This window comes from Neopelma chrysocephalum, unplaced genomic scaffold, assembly GCF_003984885.1.
Source record: "Neopelma chrysocephalum unplaced genomic scaffold, ASM398488v2 Primary Assembly neopelma1_139, whole genome shotgun sequence".
Classification (NCBI taxonomy): Eukaryota; Metazoa; Chordata; class Aves; order Passeriformes; family Pipridae; genus Neopelma; species Neopelma chrysocephalum.
Window position 1 is genome coordinate 85,841 of NW_020897801.1, and position 20,650 is coordinate 106,490.

Sequence of the window (20,650 nt, forward strand, 5' to 3'; positions counted from 1 at the left end):
GATAGATGGGCTGAATCCAATGGTATGGGGTTCAACAAGGCCAAGTGTCTCCAGACTGCCTGGAGAGTAGCCAGGCAGAAAGGGACCTGGGGGTTCTGATTCACAGGAAGCTGAACATGAGCCAGCAGTGTGCCCAGGTGGCCAAGAAGGCCAATAGCATCCTGGCCTGTGTCAGGAATAGCATGGCCAGCAGGACCAGGGAAGGGATTCTGCCCCTGTACTCGGCCCTGGTTAGGCCGCACCTTGAGTACTGTGTCTAATTCTGGGCTCATCAATTGAAGAAAGATATTGAGGTGCTGGAGCATGTCCGAAGGGCAATGAAGCTGGTGAAGGGTCTGGAGCACAAGTCCTATGAGGAGCAGCTGAGGGAGCTGGGGTTGTTCAGCCTGGAGAAGAAGAGGCTCAGGGGAGATCTTATCACTCTCTACAGCTACCTGACAGGAGGTTGTAGCCAGGTGGGGGTTGGTCTCCTCTCCCAGGCAACCAGTAGGACAAGAGGGCATGGTCTTAAGCTGTGCCAGGGGAGGTTTAGGTTAGATATTAGGAAGAAGTTCTTCACAGAGAGAGTGATCAAACATTGAAATGGGCTGCCCAGGGAGGTGGTAGAGTTACCGTCCTTGGAGGATTCAGAGACTGGATGTGGCACTTAGTGCCATGGTCTAGTAGACAAGGTGGTGTTGGGTCAAAGGTTGGACACAATGATCTCAGAGGTCTTTTCCAACCTGGTTGATTCTGTAATTATTTCCAATGACATTGTTAATGCAAGTTGCTTGGTTTGTTAATTTTCACATTAGAGTAGAACTTCCAAACCAGCAGTAATCTAAATATTTTTATTTTGGTTAAGAATGAAATTGAACACTAATCTCCGTCCAGTTTCAGCCTGTAAAAAATTACAACTGAATTAAAGCCCAGTATGAATTGGTATGCATCTGTAGGTCTGGACACTTCTCCCATTTATTCTTCTTTCACAGAAAGCTTTGGACTCTGCTCTAGAAGTAAAATTAATTGTTGTCTTTTATCTTCAGGCAGTGATTATGTATGATCATTCTTTCAGGATGGATCTTTCTTCTGTGTTCACATATCTTTAACCCTGCAGCCTTAAGTGGTGTTGATGCAAGACAGAAGACAAAATCAGTTGCTAGGTTATTCTGTTTTCTGCTTTACTATTTCAGCCATGCAGAGACACTCATCTAATGAGCAGAGAATTATTGTAGCCCATATTTTGTTCTTCAGAACAGTTTCACTATTTTGTTCCACCAAAGAAGAAAAACCCAAAGTCATTGAATACATATACTGTGCCTTTGCTGGCAGGAGAGAGACAGTGTGCAGCTAGTGGGCAACTTCAGGGAATGGTAGAAGCTCATTATACTCCAGAGGCCTCCAAGAGGGCAGGATAAAACCACCTTCAGTATTCTGCATTGAAAGGGTACTCCTTGAGATTTTTGCACCTGGAGGAAATTAAAGAGGAAAAATTACTTAAGGCTGAAATATAGAACCTTCAAGGGAGGCTCTGAATTGAGTAGCAGCAGAATGAATTTAAGAGACTTATTAGTATAGAAAAAGCATACAGGACCAACAAGTTCATCTTTTTCTGTTATTTAGGCACTGAGCAGTGGTGGGACCAAATTACTTTCTAGATAGAGAGTTAAAATTCACACTGCTTACAGAGAAAACGCACTTTCTGCGGCCTTCCAGCCAACACTTCTTGTCTTGCTCTAGGTTCCAAGGTGCATATCTGCAAGCAGTTGTGCTTTGTACTGCACAACGGATGATCATTCCCTCCCCCAACCACCTATTTAAGAGCTGACATCAGTTTATAATACCTCACAGAAAAAATTATCTTAGGTTTAAAACTGACTAATGTTCATTTATCCCATATGGACACAGCCAAACTTATCAACCAGAACCCTCATTCTGGAATTCCTGGCACACAAAGTTTCCTGGAGAACAGATTTACAGTGAATACACAGCATGACACATACTCATCCTTTAGTCGATAAAGTAAAAAAATATAACTCCACTAAGATGTTAAATAAGAGACGCTTCATCCCCCAAATGATTTCAGATTTCAAAATATACCCAATTTAAACAGCTACACCGGTTCCTATGAGCTCAAAATGAAGATCTCATTGAAAATGTAAGAGTTTGAAGGAGACAAACGGCCACTTACGTGATCATTTCACAGATCCTCCAGTTTCTGTTTAAGCTGAGGAGGGTTGCCATCTCCTCTTTAGTCAATTCGAAGTCAAACACCTAAAAAGAGAAACAGCTGGAAACCACCTCTTTGAATAAATCAAATCAGAAGCAAGATTCACAAGATCAAAGAACAAGTTCATATCAGAAAGAGTGCTGGTTACAGGTGATGGCTTCATGAAACAGGGAAAGGAAAAGAAGTATCTTTGGATTTTCAATATTCTACTAGCAGAGGAAAGAAACTAGCAAAAAAGACTGACAGTTGCAGTTACAGGTGCCAGCTATTCCAAGGTGTTTGGTGAGCACTTAAGTGTTGCAGAATGCCTCCATCCTCCATTTGTGAAAGGTGCATCTTTCTGTCCTATACCAAAGAAACAGCTACAACACTTTCATATTCAATAAATCCAACTACATTACGTTTGAAATGCCTATGTCCGATATGAGAAAAAAACTCCCTTACGTAATAGTCAGAGGAGCTATGTGGTTTATTGACAGCAGGACTCTTCCCTTAATGTTGCTTACTCTACATTTTGAGGAATGTTACTAGATTGAGGCGACAAGCCTGCCCACTGTGTCATCCACCGGTCCACAGAACAGAAAGACACCATTGTAAAGTAACAGATAACGTTATCAGCATACTGTTTCTAAGAGCTCTATCTTTTCTTCAGTTTAGTTTTCAATGTAGCCCTGACTTCCAGAGAGAAAGAGTGAGCCCAGTCCTGCTGCCCAAGGAGGACATGGCAGGGATGAGAAAGGATCTCTGCTTGCTCTGCAGGGAGAAGCTGTGCTGTCCCTGAAGGGCAGCACCCAGCTCACTCCTAATCCCTCACCTTGGAGTTCTCCACAATGCGCTGTGGTGTGACAGACTTGGGAACCACAATCACATTTCTCTGGATCTGGAAGCGAAGGAGAACCTGCAAGAACAGACAACGGAGTCAGAAAGAGGATGGTTCCTGCTCTGGAGGAAGCAGAGCCTGTTCCAACAGCTGTTTTCTCTAAGCTCTTTGCACTTTGGCAGAGCTGCATTTCAAATCATTCCTATCCCTGCAGCCCAGCTAGCACTGCCTGGAGAGCAAAAAGGGAAGCAGTGGAGCCTCACACAGAAGGCCTCCTTTCCCATCCAGTTTTGAAACAATTCCTTTTTTTTCCCAGCCAGGCTTTTAGCAGTCTATCCAATGCTTTCATGCTCTGCAAGAAGACTTGAGAGGGGAAGGTGACATCTGAAGATGGGTCAAGAATCTTTTCCTGTCTGAGGGTCAAACAGGTAATAGTAGCATATATTGTAGGCCACAGAGTGGACAATCTGCATGGCTTGTTAATGCCACCAAACAGCACCACAGTTCACAGGTAACACTGTTAGAGGCTGTTCCCTCTCTTCAGACATAGTTTCCCAAATGGCTGTGTTACAGGAATGAGTACCCACTGTGTGGCACCTACTCACCTGTGCTGGGGTTTTGTTGTGCTTGGCTGCAATCTCTTTGATTATGGGATCATCCAGAAGGGAAGGTGCCTCTGGCTTAGAACTAGACAAGGGGGGGGTGTAAGGGAAGAAACAACAAAAAAATCACTCCAGAAAGATTTTATCTAGCCTCAGCAATTAAAAAAACCCCAAACATATATATATATATATATACACCTGCACCATTACTCAATTAGTCTGAATGTTTCAGACTGAAATCATGGAAACCCACTTGGAAATTACCCATCAGGACGGCCAAGGGGACAGTATGCTGTCACAGTGATCCCTTTGGATTGGCAATAGTTGATCAGCTTTTCCTGGGAAAGGTATGGATGACACTCAATCTGCCAACACAGAAGCAGAGACAGAGCTGTGGAACTACTGTAGTCTTCCCATGCTCCAGAGGTTTTTCTAAATCCTAATTTCCTAATTACAGGCTGTCTTCATCCTACCCTATGTGTGGTCTGTGTGACAATACAAGACTGTAATTCTATAGGGCACCAACTTTTACATTGAGTACTTATGTGCTTTTTGGATTTTATTCTGAGAGGCTTTATAAAGGTCAATGATTATAGTCAGAATGATAGCTTGTATCTGGATTCTTCGTCCCTCCAGAGAGAATGCTTCCTAGGAAAATAATCTGGAATTTGTAAAAAGTGGGTCAGCAAGGTGAGACAAAAAGGAAATGTTTAAGTTCTGTGTGTACCAAGAAATACCCATAGAGTGGGATTTAAAGTACATGCCGTGTCTACTTTCTTTTCATTTTTCCATCTCCTCATTCGACTGTAATTAGATCTTTATAATCCCTGAAAAGTATTCACCTGCAGTCACTTTGCAGCTTACCTGGTTATTTGCAGGCTTGTACCTCAGTCCTGGTTTGTTCAAGATTCTTTCCGTCTGCTCACGGTTAAAGTTGGATATTCCAATGGCTTTTACCAGACCAGCATCCACCAGTTCTTCCATGGCCTGACACAAAGTGGAGCCAAGTCAGCATGCAATGTACAAGACATGACCCGAGTACATTCTTCCTGACATTTTTTTTCCTCTTGTTTCTCTTCATGGGAAGCAGAGTTTTAAAAGCTACCCATGTATTTTTGTGAATTCTTTCTAGCTAATTCTGCATACATACACGAGCCCTTCTGCAACTGCTGAAGCCAACACCACTGCTGAGGACGGATGATGTGACTTTTCCACTCAGATGAACTTACCTCCCATGTCTGTAGAATATCAGTGTTGCTGGGGATAGCCATGCCTGTGGGAAACAGCCCCTCTTCTACCTGTCAGTGACAAAGAAAATGCTTGAAAATCTGTCGAGAAGTTCCCTTAATACCATGAGAGTTCACAACCAAAACAGTTTAAACTTCTAATGCAGGCAAGAGCACTAATTCTTGTCTACATTCAGTCATTCCTTCCTGAGAAGTGGAAGGAATTTGTGACATTTTTGCGACTGACTGTTCCCATAAGGACAGGGTTTTCTGCTGGACCCCTGGAAGTCATGGTTCACCCAAACACCTACAAGGGAAAAAACCCACTCAGAACTATAGACTTCAGTCTCACACATGTTCACTTCAGGTATTGTTCTTTAGTTCCCACTTTAAAAGAACTGTTTTGTTCTTTTTCTAGAGGGGCATCAAGGGACATAACTGGGTACTGGGAAGAGTTTGGTCTACACAATGCCAGATTTGCTGAAAAGACAGTTCTTCCATGACAAAGCTCAGTGTAAAGTTGCCAACACTAGGAAAATCAGGAGCCTTTGTGTACAAGTTATGAAAAGACACCAAGACTGAACTGCGCTTAGCAGCTGTTTGTTGCTGTGACCATAAGACAGCTTCATTTTCACGACTTTGTTAATATAAAGCTAAAATAGAGCATGAAAAAAAGATGAGCATCTCAAAGGCAACAGGTAGAACAGAGACAGATCAGACTGCAGCAGGACAGAAAGGCTAAAACTAGAAATATTCAAACAGACATCAACTCCTTCATTAATCTTGGGGGCCTAATTTCTCCCACTGAAGTTTCATAGTTTAAATTCCTATCTCAGTGGAAGAAACAAGGACAGCTCAATCTGTACCACATTAAGGACTTGGTGATTAAAGAGAGAAATTGAAACCAGAAATATTTCTTTTTGTTCTCTGATTCTCTATCACACAGAGGAAAATTTCAGACAGGCAGCAAAGTGCAGCTCTCCTTCCTATAAGGGCAAATCTGGCATGAACATACACTGGATTTGCAAGAGAAAGGGAAAGCAGCCTGTCTTATGCTTGCAGCTGGGAGACCTGCCCCTAGTTTTTAGACCATCATTCCCAGGATGAAAGGGTATGGAAACAGCAGTTTCAGGGGCAGAGACCAAGAGCCTGACTCACATGGCCAGAGTAAAGCTGAGCACCAGAGCAGTGCTGACACAAATGACAGACACGTCCTTGTCTTTCTCAGTCACAGCAATTGTTAGGCTGTAAAGGCAGAGTCACAAGAAACAAAGCTATGGGTATTGCTGCTACTGTACCTTGAACCCAAAAGGCCAGTGGATGAGGTAGAGATCCAGGTAATCCAGTTTCAGGTCAGCAAGAGTCTTCTGGCAGGCTCCCTTCACCAGAGGCTTCTCATGAAACGTGCACCACAGCTAGAGACAAAAAACAAGGCACACTGTGACCTCCTGGGTTAAACCTCTCAGGTGCTTTCCTGGATAGCACAGAAATGTTCCATGTTCTTTGGAAGGCAATATGGAATGAGGCCATCGTAGTGCTCTTCAGATGCGGTGTGCTCTGGGATGGGACTGGCCCATGACACCGAAGGCAGTGTGTGCAGTGGCAGCACAGTGTTTGAGCAGGATCATAACAGAGGCCTCTGGTTCCATTAGTTCAGATATAATGTGTGCTGCCCACTCTGCCTTTTCCTGCAGATTGGCCTGCAGCTGGCCTCTCCTCATCCGTCCCCCAGCACTCTGTCTTCTCAGCAGGGTGCCAGAACACGACAGGTCTGTGGTGCTCAAAGTTGCTGTATATTCTGGGGGGGAAATCAGACTCTTGTCTCCCTTCAGTGTTATTGGAAGAATGTGCAGGGAAGACAGCTGCCACCAGTTAGGGTGAGAGTGATTCTTCTTAAGGAACTCACTCTTCCTGTCCAATGGCTACAACATTAACAATTACTGTCAGTGGACAGGAAAGGATCAAACTCTATCACTGTGGTCGTGAAGTGGAACAAGACAGCAGTATCAGGAATAATCTCGTTTACGTTATGAGCTTCTCCAATGCTACAGCATTAAACTACTTTAGGTTCCTACTGTAAAAATATCACAGGTAAAGCCAGTTTGTCCATAATCCATGACCATCTGATCCATACCTTACTGACGATGAAGAGGTCCTCTCGTTTCACAACACCCTCCTTGATCTTCTGGTGGATCCCATGCCCAATTTCCTTCTCATTCTGGTATACGTAGGCACAGTCAAAGTGGCGATACCCGGCATCGATAGCAGCCATCACTGCAGCTTCCACCTTACCTGGGGGGGACTGACGGGAAAAAGGGTAGGATATGTCTCAGTTTGGGATTTTCACGTACTTTTCCTTCGGTAGCTGCCGAAGCACCGCCGGGGTGGCGGTGCCCGCGGTTACCTTCCATGTGCCGAGCCCCAGCAGCGGCACCTTGGCAGCGCCGAGCCGCGCGTACGCCGCCATGGCCGGGCCGGCAGCGCTCCGCCCCCCGATCCCCGGCAGCCAATCAGCTGCCCCGCTGGCAGCACCGCCCAATCAGCAGCGGAGCCTGCAGCCAATGGGATCCGTCCGGCGGCCATGGTGGGATAGCGAGGTGGGCGTTTCTCCCGCGGAGGTGGCCGGGGGGCTGCGACTTTCCCTGCTGGAAAAGGGTGAAGTTCCTTATCAAAGATAAGGGCTGAGGGCAGGGATGTCCCGATCCGGCTGGTGTTTGTGCAGGGATCAGCTCCTGCAGCGCCCTGTCCCTGTGCCACAGGTTGTCCGTGCGTGTCTCGCTTGTGCCAGCGTGCCGGGGTGTTGCGACACCCTGTGGCAGTTCTCCCCACGGATTCTGAGAGAGAGGTGGTTTCTTTCAGGGACGCTTTGGCCCACGATTTGTCATCGGTACAGCCCAGGGGTGTCCCAAAATGTGTCAATAAGCAGGAGGCCTCGGGTAGGACGTGATGCAGAAGTCCCACGCTCCCAGCTCAGGGAGCTTCTCCCTCGCTGCCGAGTGTGTGGCTGGGGGCTGAGTCATGGGCCGGGGAAGGGCTGAGCCTTTGGCTGGAGCAGCACGGCACTGGTGGCCTGGGCTGGTGCCAAGAACCTGCCATGCTGCGTGCTGACGAAAGGAGATGGCTAGAGATACCTCAGTATGGCTTGTGAGAGTGGGGAGCACCCTGTTTCCCTCTCCAGGTGGGACAAGTACAATTTCAGTTTGTGGTAAGTGAATTTGTGAGTAATTTAGGCAATAATCAGTACAAATCACTTCATTTTAAATGTTGGGGGAAAGTATTTCTTAGTATGTTTTCAAAGCTACAGAAGAGCTGTGAGTTTTCAGCAAGTGTCACAAGGGTCACATTGTGCCTGTGTCTTTAGGGAGGTGCAAACCATGTTTCAGAATAAAATATACAAATGTAGAAATAAATGTTAAATGAACTTTATTTCACATTAGAAATTGACTTTGAAATTGTGGAGAGGCAAAATATGCTGTACTAATGAGGTGCTCACAAAAAAATTATTTATCAGCAGGATCCTTCAAGTGCTCCATAATGGTATGTTAGGGCTGCTTGGAAGCCTTTGCTATTTACTTGTACTTGGAGAACTGATTCATGTACAAGCACAAATTCAAAGTATGTACAATGGTTCACTTTTCTCTGAGTGCCTCTCCCACAGCTGGTGCCCCAGGTCTTTTTGCTTCATTTAACTCAAGACAGACAAAATAATTAGTTTTTCTCTTTAATCTTCCCCCAGTTTTCTGTTAGGGCTATCAAATTCCTCAGCAGGATGTGGTATTTCAGTTTAATCACATAAGAGTTATACAACTTGGGCTTATCTTTCATCCTTATTTGGGATTCCTTCTCCATAGATCTGCCCTGAGTCCACTCAGTTTCTTGGTCTGGTTCATTGTTCAGAGAAGTCATTGAAAAATGTGAAATTTTGCCTTGTCTGCAATGTGTTTCCTCAAGAGAGCCCAGAGAGCAGCTAAAGTGCCAGTTTGCTCCTGCTCTCCTTCGTATTCCCAAGGCACTTGAGTTTGTGGTGCTGTGCTGGTAATTTATTAGTGTTAGTAGTGTCACATTCAGAAACCATCAATGGTGAGTGGCTTTCAAGACAATGTAGGAACTGGCAGAATCCGTCAGATTTTGTACTGGAGCAGCACCAAGGTGAACTGTTGCTCTCAGAGAGCTGTGCTCTGTGAGCCTGTGAAAGCTTGCAAAGCTTGGCTGTTTGGCCAGTGGGATGGGATCTCCTCTGAGGGAGAGCAGAAACCCTGGACTGTTCTAATTCTTCTGAGCGCATCTTTCTGGAGACAGGTTCAGAAGCCTTGCATTCCTGTGGCAAGGAGCTGGGTAGAGTGTGTGATGACAGAGAGAGATTTGGTGGAGAGCAGGGCTGAGAAGTGCAATTTGTCCTTCCTTTCACTTTCTTCTGCGATTTCTGATGCTGCTGCTTCTGTGAACTCGTGTTCTCCTTTGAAGATTGGTGCTTGGTTTTCCCAAGACACATCCCGAGAGATGCCTTGCTCATTTAAGAGAGGATTTTTGGCATTTTGCTTAGTTTTGCCTGTTGCTGTGAGACCTTGCCCAAATCATGCCAATATATGGGAGCTGCTAGTTGATTTTGTGTCCTGAGGGTGTGGCTGGGGTTTTCAGATGATAGTAGGTACTTTGGGAAAGGAGTTTATGTTGCTAAATAGTGTGCATTGATTCAACTTCCAGAGGCTTGTTAAAGCAGGAATAAGACAAGAGGATAGTGGTTTAATCTGATTCTAAGACCTTGGCCTCTTTTTTGCACTGAGTTCAGATCAAGTCAGGAGCACCCTCTGTGTCTTCTCAGTAGTTTTTTTGAAGACTTTAATATTTGATAATTCTTGTATTTGCCTATTTGTCTATTAACCTGATGAGCTGAAAAAACTGGGTAATTAAAATGATTTAACTCCAGAAATGAAACGATGAGCACATACCCTAAGCAGGCATGCCCTTGCCTGTGCATCCTTTGCACTTAGGCCTGATACAGCAAGTTGATGTGGCTAAACCCCGATAATGTCTCCTTCCTTTCAGTTGGTTGTACGTGCCCTGGGATGGGAAGAGACCCTTCAAGTGGGAGCAGGGTAGCCCTTCAGCGTGGGTAGGATGAGGCAGTAAGTGGTGCCCTTAGCCAGGGAGGATATGGATGAATTTGTGTGATTGTGCCCACAAAGTTAGAGCAAGTGTTTGATCAGGAGCTTTCTAAGGCAAAGAGGGTGGTTGTGAAAGGTGGTAGAAATTCCCTACATCTTTAGCTCCCATGCCATATTAAATATTGTACCCTTACTGGATTCACTAACTCGGTGTATTTTTTTGCAGGATGGACGTCTTACTTCTGCCTGTAGGTTGCTGAGGGCTTTATGGGCTGTTTCCTTTGGGAAGCTAGGAAACACATGGTCTTGAATTGTATCTTTTTGAACTTAAAGTGGAAATTTTGGGGAGAAGATCCTAAGGTGTCAGTGGTTTGGCTCAGCACCAAAGGGCTGAGCCTCCCCTGCCAACAGACACCTGAGTTGTGTGGCAGCTGAAATGCCCCCAGCACTGCTGGGGGCTGTGTCCGGGGCTCAGGGCCTGTGGCCAGCACAGAAGGGACAATGTGGATTGCTGAGGAATGGCAGGGGAAAGTGCTGAGTGGCTGTCCCAGGGAAAATCCATGTCCCCACAGTGCAGGTGACTGCAGCCAACCTCTCTGTGTATCTCTGGGTTGGGGGGGTTTTGGTTTCTTCCTTCACTGGACAGAAGATTTTCAGCCAATTACATTTTTGCTTTTTACAGTTAAACTTATTTAAAATATGGGACACCTCTGATGAAACTGTGAATCCATGGGGGGTTTTTTGTGGTTTGTCAGCATCTGGTTTCTGCTGATGCAAGACTGAAGGCAATCACTGAATGGTGGTACAAGCTCTCCCACCTCTGCTTTGGCTCTTCAGTAGAAATACGGTCTTCTAATAGGCGGAAGATTATTACATCACACATTTTTTGCTGTAGAAAATACCCTTTTCTTCTTCCAAAAAACCCAAATTTCATGGGATAAACATTCTGTGTCTTCACTGGCAGTACCGGGGCAGATGCAATAAGAAAACCAGATAAATAGCTCAAAGTTAGAGCAGGGGCATGTGAGACACCAGAGGTCTAGTAAAGGCCATCTTCAGTATTCAGCATGGAAAGGGTATTCCTTGAGATTTTTGGACCTGAAAGAAATCAAAGAGGGAATGTTATTTAAAAGCATAACTTAAATGTTACATAGAGATGCATTGGGTACACGAAGGAGCCACCAAGGCAAGATCTGCATCATGTAATTACAGGAAGAATACGTGGAGATATATGTCCTCATTTCTCTAGTACAGACAAAGATGAAATGAATATCCAGAATCTATTTTTTATAATTCAAGTTACAGAGAGTTTCCTGAAAACTGAATTCAAAATGAGAATGTAGTTTGGGGTTTTTTTTTGTTGTTTGTTTTGTTTTTAAAATGAAAATATTAAACCCTCTCCTGAAAAAGTGTTCTTGGGAAAACCAGTTGGAATTTGAGTTGGTGTGATTTTTAAATAAACTGAATTTCATTCTACCTAGTATCTGTGACACAAAATTCCTTGTAAAGAATATTCAAAATTTAGGAGTTGGAAGAAAACAGTCAATGTCACTTACATGTCCATTTCACAGATCCTCCAGTTTCTGTTAAAGCTCAGAATAGTTGCCATCTCCTCTTGAGTCAATTCAAAGTCAAACACCTAAAAAGAGAAACAGATGGAAATTACCTCTTTGGACAAACCAAACAATGAGAAGAAAGACAGGATTAGAGAGCAGCTCCATGCTGGAGGGTCGATTTTCACTCATGGACCACTAAATTAACAAATAGAAGGACACCTTGTTTTATGGACACAGGAACTATTTTATGAAGATTGTTTATTCTATATAGGATGTTTCTGGCATGTTACTGTGTGGGGGATTCCAAGCAAGCAGTGCCTGCTGATTCATCCATAAACCACAGAACAGGAATTATCATGTAAAGGCTGTTCATTAACCTCTCCAAAAATAGGCCTGGCTTGACAGTCAGTAAAGTTTAGTTAAGCATAAAGAAGGAAGAAGTGCAGTCCTGCTGCCCAAGGAGGACATGGCAGGGATGAGAAAGGATCTCTGCTTGCTCTGCAGGGAGAAGCTGTGCTGTCCCTGAAGGACAGCACCCAGCTCACTCCTAATCCCTCACCTTGAAGTTCTCCACAATGCGCTGTGGTGTGACAGACTTGGGAATCACAATCACATTTCTCTGGATCTGGAAGCGAAGGAGAACCTGCAAGAACAGACAACGGAGTCAGAAAGAGGATGGTTCCTGCTCTGGAGGAAGCAGAGCCTGTTCCAACAGCTGTTTTCTCTAAGCTCTTTGCACTTTGGCAGAGCTGCATTTCAAATCATTCCTATCCCTGCAGCCCAGCTAGCACTGCCTGGAGAGCAAAAAGGGAAGCAGTGGAGCCTCACACAGAAGGCCTCCTTTCCCATCCAGTTTTGGAGCAATTCCTTTTCTTCCCAGCCAGGCTTTTAGCAGTCTATGCAAGGCTTTCGTTCTCTGCAGGAGGACTTGAGAGGGGAAGGTGACATCTGAAGATGGGTCGAGAATCTTTTGTAGGGCCAAAGAGATAGTGGTAGCGTGTCTTGCAGATCATGTAATAAAAAATCTGAATTGTTAGGGAAAAATCAAAGGAGTGCCACAATTCATGGATTGGGTAATGGACAGAGGTTCTACCCTTTCCCGAGCTCTGTTTTCCTAAATAGCTGTGTTATGAAGGAGTACCCACTGTGTGGCACCTACTCACCTGTGCTGGGGTTTTGTTGTGTTTGGCTGCAATCTCTTTGATCTTGGGATCATCCAGAAGGGAAGGATCCCCTGGCTTAGCCCTACGCAGAGAAAACAAATCAATGGCAAGAAACCTCCACAGAAAGCAACAGCGTAGCAACAGAGATCTGTATCTGGATGAATACTTAATGCTGCAGGTGTAGCTTCAATGTTACAAACATAATCCATGCCAACTTCCTTGCAAATTGCAAAGCAGTCTTACCATGGTCTGTCAGGACGGCCAAGAGGACAGTATGCGGTCACAGCAATCCCTTTGGATTGACAGTACTTGATCAGCTTCCCCTGGGTGAGGTATGGATGGCATTCAATCTGCCAACACAAAAGCACAGAGGCTGTTACTGGCAGAACTGTTGTAATATTGTGCTCCATGAATTATCTCCTAATCTAGCTAGAGGCTGCCTTTTCCCCTGATTTGCCCATGGCCTGCATGATAATAGTATTATCCTTATTATTGAAAATACCTATTTTTATACAGAGTGCTATGGGCGTTTTGCAAAGCTCATCTCTGGGTTCTTTATTTTTCCAGAAAAACTGTTTTTAAGGAAATACTCCAACATTTGTAAACAGTGGTTCACCAAGGTGATACCAAAAAGGAAATATCCAAGTGCCTTGTGTACTCCCAGATATCCACAGAGAGGGATTTAAAGTACATGCTGTCTACTTTGTTTTCCTTTTTCCCATCCCTTCATTCCATTACTATCAGGTATTTATAATGTCTGAAAACTAGTCACCTGAAATCACTTTGCAGCTTACCTGGACATTTGCAGGCTTGTGCTTCAGTCCTGGCTTGTTCAAGATTCTTTCAATCTGCTTGTGGTTAAAGTTGGAGACTCCAATGGCTTTTACCAGACCACAGTCCACCAGCTCTTCCATGGCCTGATACCAAGAGGAGCAGAGTCAACATCCAGTATGCAAGGCAGATCATGATGATGTGGGTTTTTTTTCCTGTCATGAGCAGCACTAAATAACTGTTTAGAGTTGCAAAGTTCTCTGAGGCAGAAGCAAGTTCTGGTACATTAGTGCCATCTCACCCAAGCCCAAATTCTCATTCCCTGAGTGTGTGGAAATTCAGACCAAGTCGCATGAGGAAAAGAATGATGACACTCAGTAATCCACTATTGTGTAAGCACTGAAGGGCTGTGCCCCACACTGTAGGCAAGATCTCCACCTAAAATACCTTTAGTTCTGTGAAATTTGTTTGAGCAATTCAAGAAGGATGCAAAAACTGTGGTGAAAATAATTGTTCAGTTGTTATGGTCGAGCAATGAACTTTTTCTAGTTTCAGTCTGGTCTGCAGCTCCACTGGAAGAGCTTGTGCAGCTCACTGTGGGTCAGGTGGTTAAGTAGGACTCAGGGAATAGGAATAACTAGGTAAGGATGAAGCATGCCCATTATGGAAAGGTCCTTTGTACTGCCTTACGTGCCTTCCACCTAATTTTGCTTGAATGAGACAACAGTGGTTGTGTGACATAATTAAACCATGGGAAAGACTGATGAGGACAGAGGACATGCCTCTTCTACTGTGGGCTGAACTTACCTCCCACGTCTGTAGAATATCACTGTTGCTAGGTATAGCCATGCCTTTGTCATCTTTTGGAAACAGCTCCTCTCCTGCCTGTCAGTGAGAGAAAATGCTTGAAATAATCTCTGCTGGGACACTAGCTGTATAAAACAACTAAGTGGGGATATAAGGAGCTAAAGCTAATAGTGTATGAAAAAAAACCCCAAGTAATTCTCATTATAACTTAATTCTTCATGTTGCTTCTTATTCTTAGTTCATGCATTTTATAACCTCCTATGCTAGTAAAGACAGGTATTTCTGCTGGACCCTTAGAAGCAATCATCCACAAAATGCATGCAGGGAAGCATGCAGGGACTCATAGAACAATATTCTGGGGTCTTACATGAGTTCACTGTAAGTGTTGTTCTGTTATGCACATTTAGGAATAATGGCTTCTTTAGTTTTTTTTAAAAAGGTATATGGAGGATTGACTTTGTTCCTGTGAACATACACAGTTTGTGCTGGAGTACATTTGCTGACAGATGTCCCATGGGGAGGCTCACTCTTGAAGTTGCTCTATTAGGAAAATTAGAACAGCCTGTATCTAGACAGTATGGCCAAAGTGTTTTGAATGATTGGAATTTTCTAGATGCCACAATATTATGCAGTTTCACTTGATAGCTTTTTCCAATATAAATCTAACTAAAGCAATATTGAGAGAATAAAATGAAGTTGAGCTCGAAAGCATTAGGTAGAATAGAGATTTTGATCTGGGTGTAGCAGAAAGGAGAGGCTAATGGTATGTGCATGTGTGTGTGTGTATATATATATAAACTGACATAAATCTTTGAAGTGCATGTAGTCTGTGAAAACTTGATATCTAAAAGCCTCATCTTTTGAAAGTCAAGGTCTATGAAACAACACTAAGTCTCCTACAGGCAAGGTCAGCTCAATCTTTACTGTATTAAGGACTCGGTGATTAAAGAGAGAAACGGGAATCTTGAAGCATTTACTTTCACTCTGTGATTTTGTAACCTGAACAGGAAAGAATTTCTGTCGGACAGCAAAGCGCGGCCCTCTGTCCCACAAGAGGTACTTTTCAGATGAGCATGCTTTGGATTTGTAAAAGAAAGGGAAAAAGGCATAACCTATGCTTGCAGCTGGGAGGCCTGATCTTAGTGCTAGGTCTGCCTCTCTGTTATCAGAAGGGCAGAGGATGCTGTGCAAGTCACAGTCTCAGGGGCAGAGATCAGGAGCATGGCTCACATGGCCAGAGTAAAGCTGAATGGGCAGCACTGTCACAGTGCTGGTACACACCAGACACGTGCTCTTTCTGGAGCTGCAAGTGCTACTGGCAGTTTTGAGGAGCTCTCCCAGGAGGAAAAGCCAAGGGCATTGCTGTTACTGTACCTTGAACCCAAAAGGCCAGTGGATGAGGTAGAGATCCAGGTAATCCAGTTTCAGGTCAGCAAGAGTCTTCTGGCAGGCTCCCTTTACCAGAGGCTTCTCATGAAACGTGCACCACAGCTAGAGATGAAAAACAAGGCCCGCTGTGACCTCCTGGGTTAAAGCTCTTGGGTGCTCTCCTGAACAGCACAGAAATGCTCCATCTCCTTTGGAAGGTCAACTGGAATGAAGTCATGTTAGTGCTTTTCAGATCTGGCGTGCTCTGGGATTGGACTGGCCCGTGACACTGAAAGCAACGTGTGTGCAGTGGCAGCACAGCAGGATCATAACAAAGTCTGGTTCCATTAGTTCACACATAATTTGTGCTACCCCCTTTTACATGGGATCTGGCTTGGCAATAGGGGGCTTTTACAAGACATAAGTATCTGTCATTCCTGAGCATGCACAGAACTCCTGTGTTGAATGTAGTAGGCAAAGCCAAGAAAATATAAGGCAAGCGAGAGTGGTTGGCACCAACCTTTGCCTCAGTAAAAAGTAACTTCAGAATCCACCTACATAGCCTGATTTTCTTAATAAGAAAGAGAACACACCAATCATACCTTCCTTGAGACATGCTGAGCAGATAATGCTGTTCCAAGGAGCCCAGAACCGTGTCTTAAACAGTGTCTAAAAAGCAGAGGCACTCCTTTGTCAGGACTGTGAGAAGCACCAGGCAGTGCCAGGCCCATCTCCTCTGCTGGACTTTAGCAGTCAGCGAGGTTCCATTAGCAAACTGGTTCTGCCTCTGTATCAGTCCTTTACACCGAGTGGTCTCAGACCTCTGCACCACAGGTTTCTACGTTGCTTGGTGCTACCTGGCCCACTCTTACCTTTCCCTGCTTCCCTTCTTTTGCACTAGTCAGTCTGCAGTTGGCCTCCCCTCATCTATGCCCCAGAACTTCTGGGTCTCCTCAACAGAGTGCCAGACCACAGCAGGGTACAGTCTCAGTGTATCCTTCCTAACTCTCCACACAGAATGGGGTGAAGCAGTAAGCTTGTGTCAGGAGTGACTTGAATGATGTTATGATTTGCTTTATCCTACAGCATAATATTTGTTCCCAATACTTAAGCTTTCTACTATAAAATACTATAGGCAAAGCATTCCCCTACCACTGCTCCAGGATGCAAGAGCATCAGATTCTTACCTTACTGACAACGAAGAGATCTTCTCGTTTCACAACACCTTCTTTGATTTTCTGCTGGATCCCTTCCCCAATTTCATTCTCATTCAGGTACGCATAGGCACAGTCAAAGTGCCGGTACCCGGCATCGATGGCAGCCATCACTGCAGCTTTGACTTGCCCAGCTGGGGACTGAAAAGAAAGCATAGATATTAAGAATCTCAAATCAGTACATGTTAAATACCCGTATACTAGCAAAATAACACCAGGGAAACCATCTTACTGAAAGCAATTCCCCCCTGCCCCCCAGGTTGGTGGGACATTTTTTCTTTACAAGAACACTTATGTCTTGCAGTCATAAACATGGGCTCCAGGGCTTCAAGCCAACCTCCAACCTCTGTAGTTCCACTCCAATTCGGATTCAGCCCAACAGCCAGGAAGAGCAGAGTCCCAAGCACCAGGACAGCTCTCCAGAGCTGGACCAGGGAGAGTGAAGTTTTGTGCCAGGGAGCTCTGCAAATACAGGTGCTTTTCCCTGAAGCTGGTACCTGCCAGGTGCCCAGCCCCAGGAGGGGCATCTTGGCTGTGGTGCTCAGCTGCACATAGGTTGCCATGATCCTTCACGCCGTTTGAGTTGTCCCACTGCAGCTGCCTCTTGCCCGTCTGGTTTAACAGTGACTGGTCGCTGGGCAGGGCAGGGCAGGGGAAGGTGGTGGAGTGTCAGTGGTGCTCTGACTCCTCCCATATCCAGAAAACAAGGCTGCAGCTTTTTCTGTGCACATGCAACTCACACAGGTTAATGTGAAGGCTGAAATCAATTTAAAATTGAGGAGGTAATTACATGGGGCGTGCAGTGGTGTGCCCTGTGGACCTTTCCTCCTGGTGAAGTTCCTTATCAAAAGATAAGGGCTGAGGGCAGGTGTGTCCCGATCCGGCTGGTGTTTGTGCAGGGAACAGCTCCTGCAGCGCCCTGTCCCTGTGCCACAGGTTGTCTGTGCGTGTCTCACGTGTGCCAGTCGCTGTTGCAGTTCCACCATGGATTCTGTGAGAGAGATGGTTTCATTCAGGGGCACTTTGGCCCACGATTTGTCATTCGTAAAGCTCAGGGGTGTCCTGAAATGCGTCAATAAACAGGAATCACAGAATCACAGAATATGCCAAGTCACACCATGTGCCTGAGAGTGTTGTCCAAACTTTTCTTGAGCTTTGTAAGGCTTGGTGCTGTGACCACTTCTCTGGGGAGCCTGTTACAGTGCCCATTCACCCTTTAGGTGAAGAACCTTTTTCTAATGTCTAACCTAAACCTCCCCTGACACAACTTCAGGCCATTCCCTGAGGTCCTGTCATTGGTCACCACAGAGAAGAGATCAGTGTCTGCCTCTTCTCTTCCTCTCATGATGAAGTTGTAGACTGCAATGAGGTCTCCCCTCAGCCTCCTCCAGGTTGAACAGACCAGGTGACCTCAGCTGCTCCTCATATGGCTTCCCCTCAAGGCCCTTCACCATCTTTGTTGCCCTCTTTTAGATGCTCCCAAATAGCTTATATCTTTCTGTACACAATATTCAAGGTGCGGTCACACAATCACCGCCCTCAACCAGCTGGTGATACTTTGCCTGATGCCCCCCAGGACATGGTTGGCCCTCCTGGCTGCCAGGGCACTGCTGACTCATATTCAACTCCCTTAGGTCCCTTCCCTGGCACTGCTTTCCAGCATCTCATTCACCAATTTGTATGAACAGCCAGGGTTGCCCCATCCTAGGCGCAGAATCTGACACTTTCCCTTTTTGAACTTCATATGGTTGGTGATTGCCTAGTCTTCTAATTTGTTGAGGTCTCTCTGCAGGGCCTCCCTGACTTCAAGGGAGTAAACAGCTCCTCTGAGTTTTGTGTTATCTGTAAACTTGCTTAGTGTCCTTTCCTAAGTCCAAGTCATTTATGAAGATGTTGAAGAGTACTGGGCCTAAGATGGAGCCCTGCAGAACCCCACTAGTGACGGGTTGCCAGTCTTATGTTACCTCATCCACTGTTACCCTCTGTGCTCAACCTGTGAGTACACCCATGGTGTGATGTGTTTATCCAGCTGTGTGTTGGACATTTTGTCCAGAAGGATACTGTGAGAGACTGCATTGAAAGTTTTACTGAAATCCAAAAGGATTACATCAACTGGCTTCCCTTGATGAGCGAGGTGTGTTCCCAGGTTTGATCAGCAGGACTTGCCTCTCGTGAAGCCGTGCTGGCTGTGACCAATGACTGTGTTGTCTTTCAGGTGCTTTTCAGTCCCTCCCAGAATAATCTTCTCCATAACTTTACCAGGCACTGAAGTGAGACTGACAGGTCTGTAGTTTCTGGGGTCCTCCTTCTTGCCGCTCTTGAAAATCAGGACAACATTCGCCAGCTTCCAGTCAGCTGGGACCTCTCCAGATTCCCAAGACAGCTCAAAAATCACCGAGAGAGGTTTTGCAAGGACATCAGCAACTCTTTGAGAATTCTTGGATGAATCCCATCAGGCTCCATAGATTTGCAGGGATCCAGCTGGAGCAGCAGATCCTGCACAATTTCAGGGTTGACTGGGAGTTGATCATTCTCGCAGTCATAGTCCTCCAGCTCAGGGCACTGAGACTCCCTTGGTCTGTCATCCATGTTGAAGACAGAGGCAAAGAAAGTGTTAAACACATCTGCCTTGTCTGTGTCCCCTTTGTGAGGTGACCATCCCCATCCTGTAGTGGGCCAAGGATATTTCTATACTGCCTAGTCATTAATATATTTGAAAAAACTCTTTTTATTGTCCCCCACATTTCTGGCAACTTCATCTCCAATTGAGCTTTAGCAACACAAATTTTCTCCCTGCGGCAGCAAGCAACATCTCTGTATTCTTCATGTCACTTGACCTTGGTTCCACTGTATATTCACCTTCCTTTTTTTGCCTTATTTCCAAGGCCTTCTGCCTTGCCTGCTTGACTTCTAGCATTTGGGAATTGCCTGCTCCTGTGCCCTTAGGAGGTGATGTTTGAAAAGTGACTGGCACTGATGGACCCCAGCACCTGCAGAAACATTTTTCCAGGGGACCTTACTTTACTAATTCCCTGAGCAGCCTGAAGTCTGCTCTCCTCATGTCCAGAGAGCTGAGATTTTGCTGGCACTTTTCCTCTGTCAACAGAGATTTTAAACTCAGTTGCCTTGTGGTCACTGTGGGCAAGATGGCCACCAATCTCCCCTTCGCTCGTGAGATCCACTCTGTTGACAAGCAGCAGATCAAGGAGGGATCTTTCTGCGTCAGCTCCCTTAGGACCCGTTTCATAAAGTTATCATCCAGGTTTTTTAGGAATCTTCTGGCTTGTACCAGCTGTGTGATGCTCTCAGTTAATTTCTGGCCAGTTGAAGTCCCCCATAAGAACATGTTGACTTGGAAATGTTCCTTAGTTCCTTAAAGAATGATTTGTTGGTGTCATTTTCCTGGCTAGGAGGTATATAGTAGACTGCCAGGATGATATCGGCATTATTTGTTTTCAGCAGCCAGTGCTTTCATAAAGGAGTTTCATAATGCTGAGAGAGACGTGGGAGTGTAGAAGAGAAAAGGTTTCCTGTTAGCTACATGGTCATGGTCATCGTGGATGCCATATATAATCACATATATAAAACAAATACAAATTACACATCCTTTTGCACAAAACTAAAGCAGGATCCAGGCAATGGATGGCAGTTGTGCTTCAATGTTTGCACACACGGGGGCAGAGTTAAACTTGTGTGTGGCCACTGCTTTTGCTTTTCTTCAACTGTATCTCATCAGATTTAATTGCGTATTGCATTCCTTAGATTTTATAATAACAAGAAGGTGGAAATCTCTCTTCCTCTACCTCTTT

At 45.1% G+C, this 20,650-nt stretch overlaps 3 protein-coding genes across 5 annotated transcripts in view; 1 reads left to right on the forward strand and 2 right to left on the reverse strand.

The window, feature by feature from the left end:
* Positions 1–816: 816 nt before the first annotated feature.
* LOC113975578 (aldose reductase-like) lies at positions 817–7,349 on the reverse strand. Its single transcript, XM_027699750.1, has 10 exons — positions 7,262–7,349; positions 6,992–7,159; positions 6,156–6,272; positions 4,861–4,929; positions 4,496–4,618; positions 3,896–3,996; positions 3,635–3,716; positions 3,024–3,107; positions 2,171–2,253; positions 817–1,448 (listed from the first exon to the last, which is right to left on the reverse strand). The coding sequence occupies exons 1-10, from the start codon at positions 7,322–7,324 to the stop codon at positions 1,406–1,408; spliced, it is 933 nt and encodes a 310-aa protein (XP_027555551.1). The 5' UTR covers positions 7,325–7,349; the 3' UTR covers positions 817–1,405.
* Positions 7,350–7,888: 539 nt separating this feature from the next.
* Positions 7,889–20,650, forward strand: part of BPGM (bisphosphoglycerate mutase) — a 38,133-nt gene continuing 25,371 nt past the window's right edge. Inside the window, exon 1 of the mRNA XM_027699752.1 lies at positions 7,889–8,062. The gene's annotated coding sequence lies outside the window, so the exon portion shown is untranslated. The remainder of the gene's footprint in view (positions 8,063–20,650) is intronic.
* The window catches only part of LOC113975574 (aldo-keto reductase family 1 member B10-like), a 307,380-nt gene continuing 297,429 nt past the window's right edge, over positions 10,700–20,650 (reverse strand). The window contains exons 1-10 of one of the 3 annotated variants that reach the window (XM_027699742.1): positions 17,339–17,599; positions 16,815–16,982; positions 15,634–15,750; positions 14,260–14,337; positions 13,476–13,598; positions 12,925–13,031; positions 12,682–12,763; positions 12,078–12,161; positions 11,519–11,601; positions 10,700–11,060 (exon numbers count right to left, since the gene is read on the reverse strand). In XM_027699742.1, coding sequence (XP_027555543.1) covers positions 11,018–11,060; positions 11,519–11,601; positions 12,078–12,161; positions 12,682–12,763; positions 12,925–13,031; positions 13,476–13,598; positions 14,260–14,337; positions 15,634–15,750; positions 16,815–16,982; positions 17,339–17,404 — 951 coding nt within the window. In that variant the 5' untranslated portion in view covers positions 17,405–17,599 and the 3' untranslated portion in view covers positions 10,700–11,017. Of the gene's footprint in view, positions 11,061–11,518; positions 11,602–12,077; positions 12,162–12,681; positions 12,764–12,924; positions 13,032–13,475; positions 13,599–14,259; positions 14,338–15,633; positions 15,751–16,814; positions 16,983–17,124; positions 17,132–17,338; positions 17,600–20,650 lie in introns of those variants that run through there. The other 2 variants (XM_027699743.1, XM_027699741.1) reach the window with 2 other exon arrangements.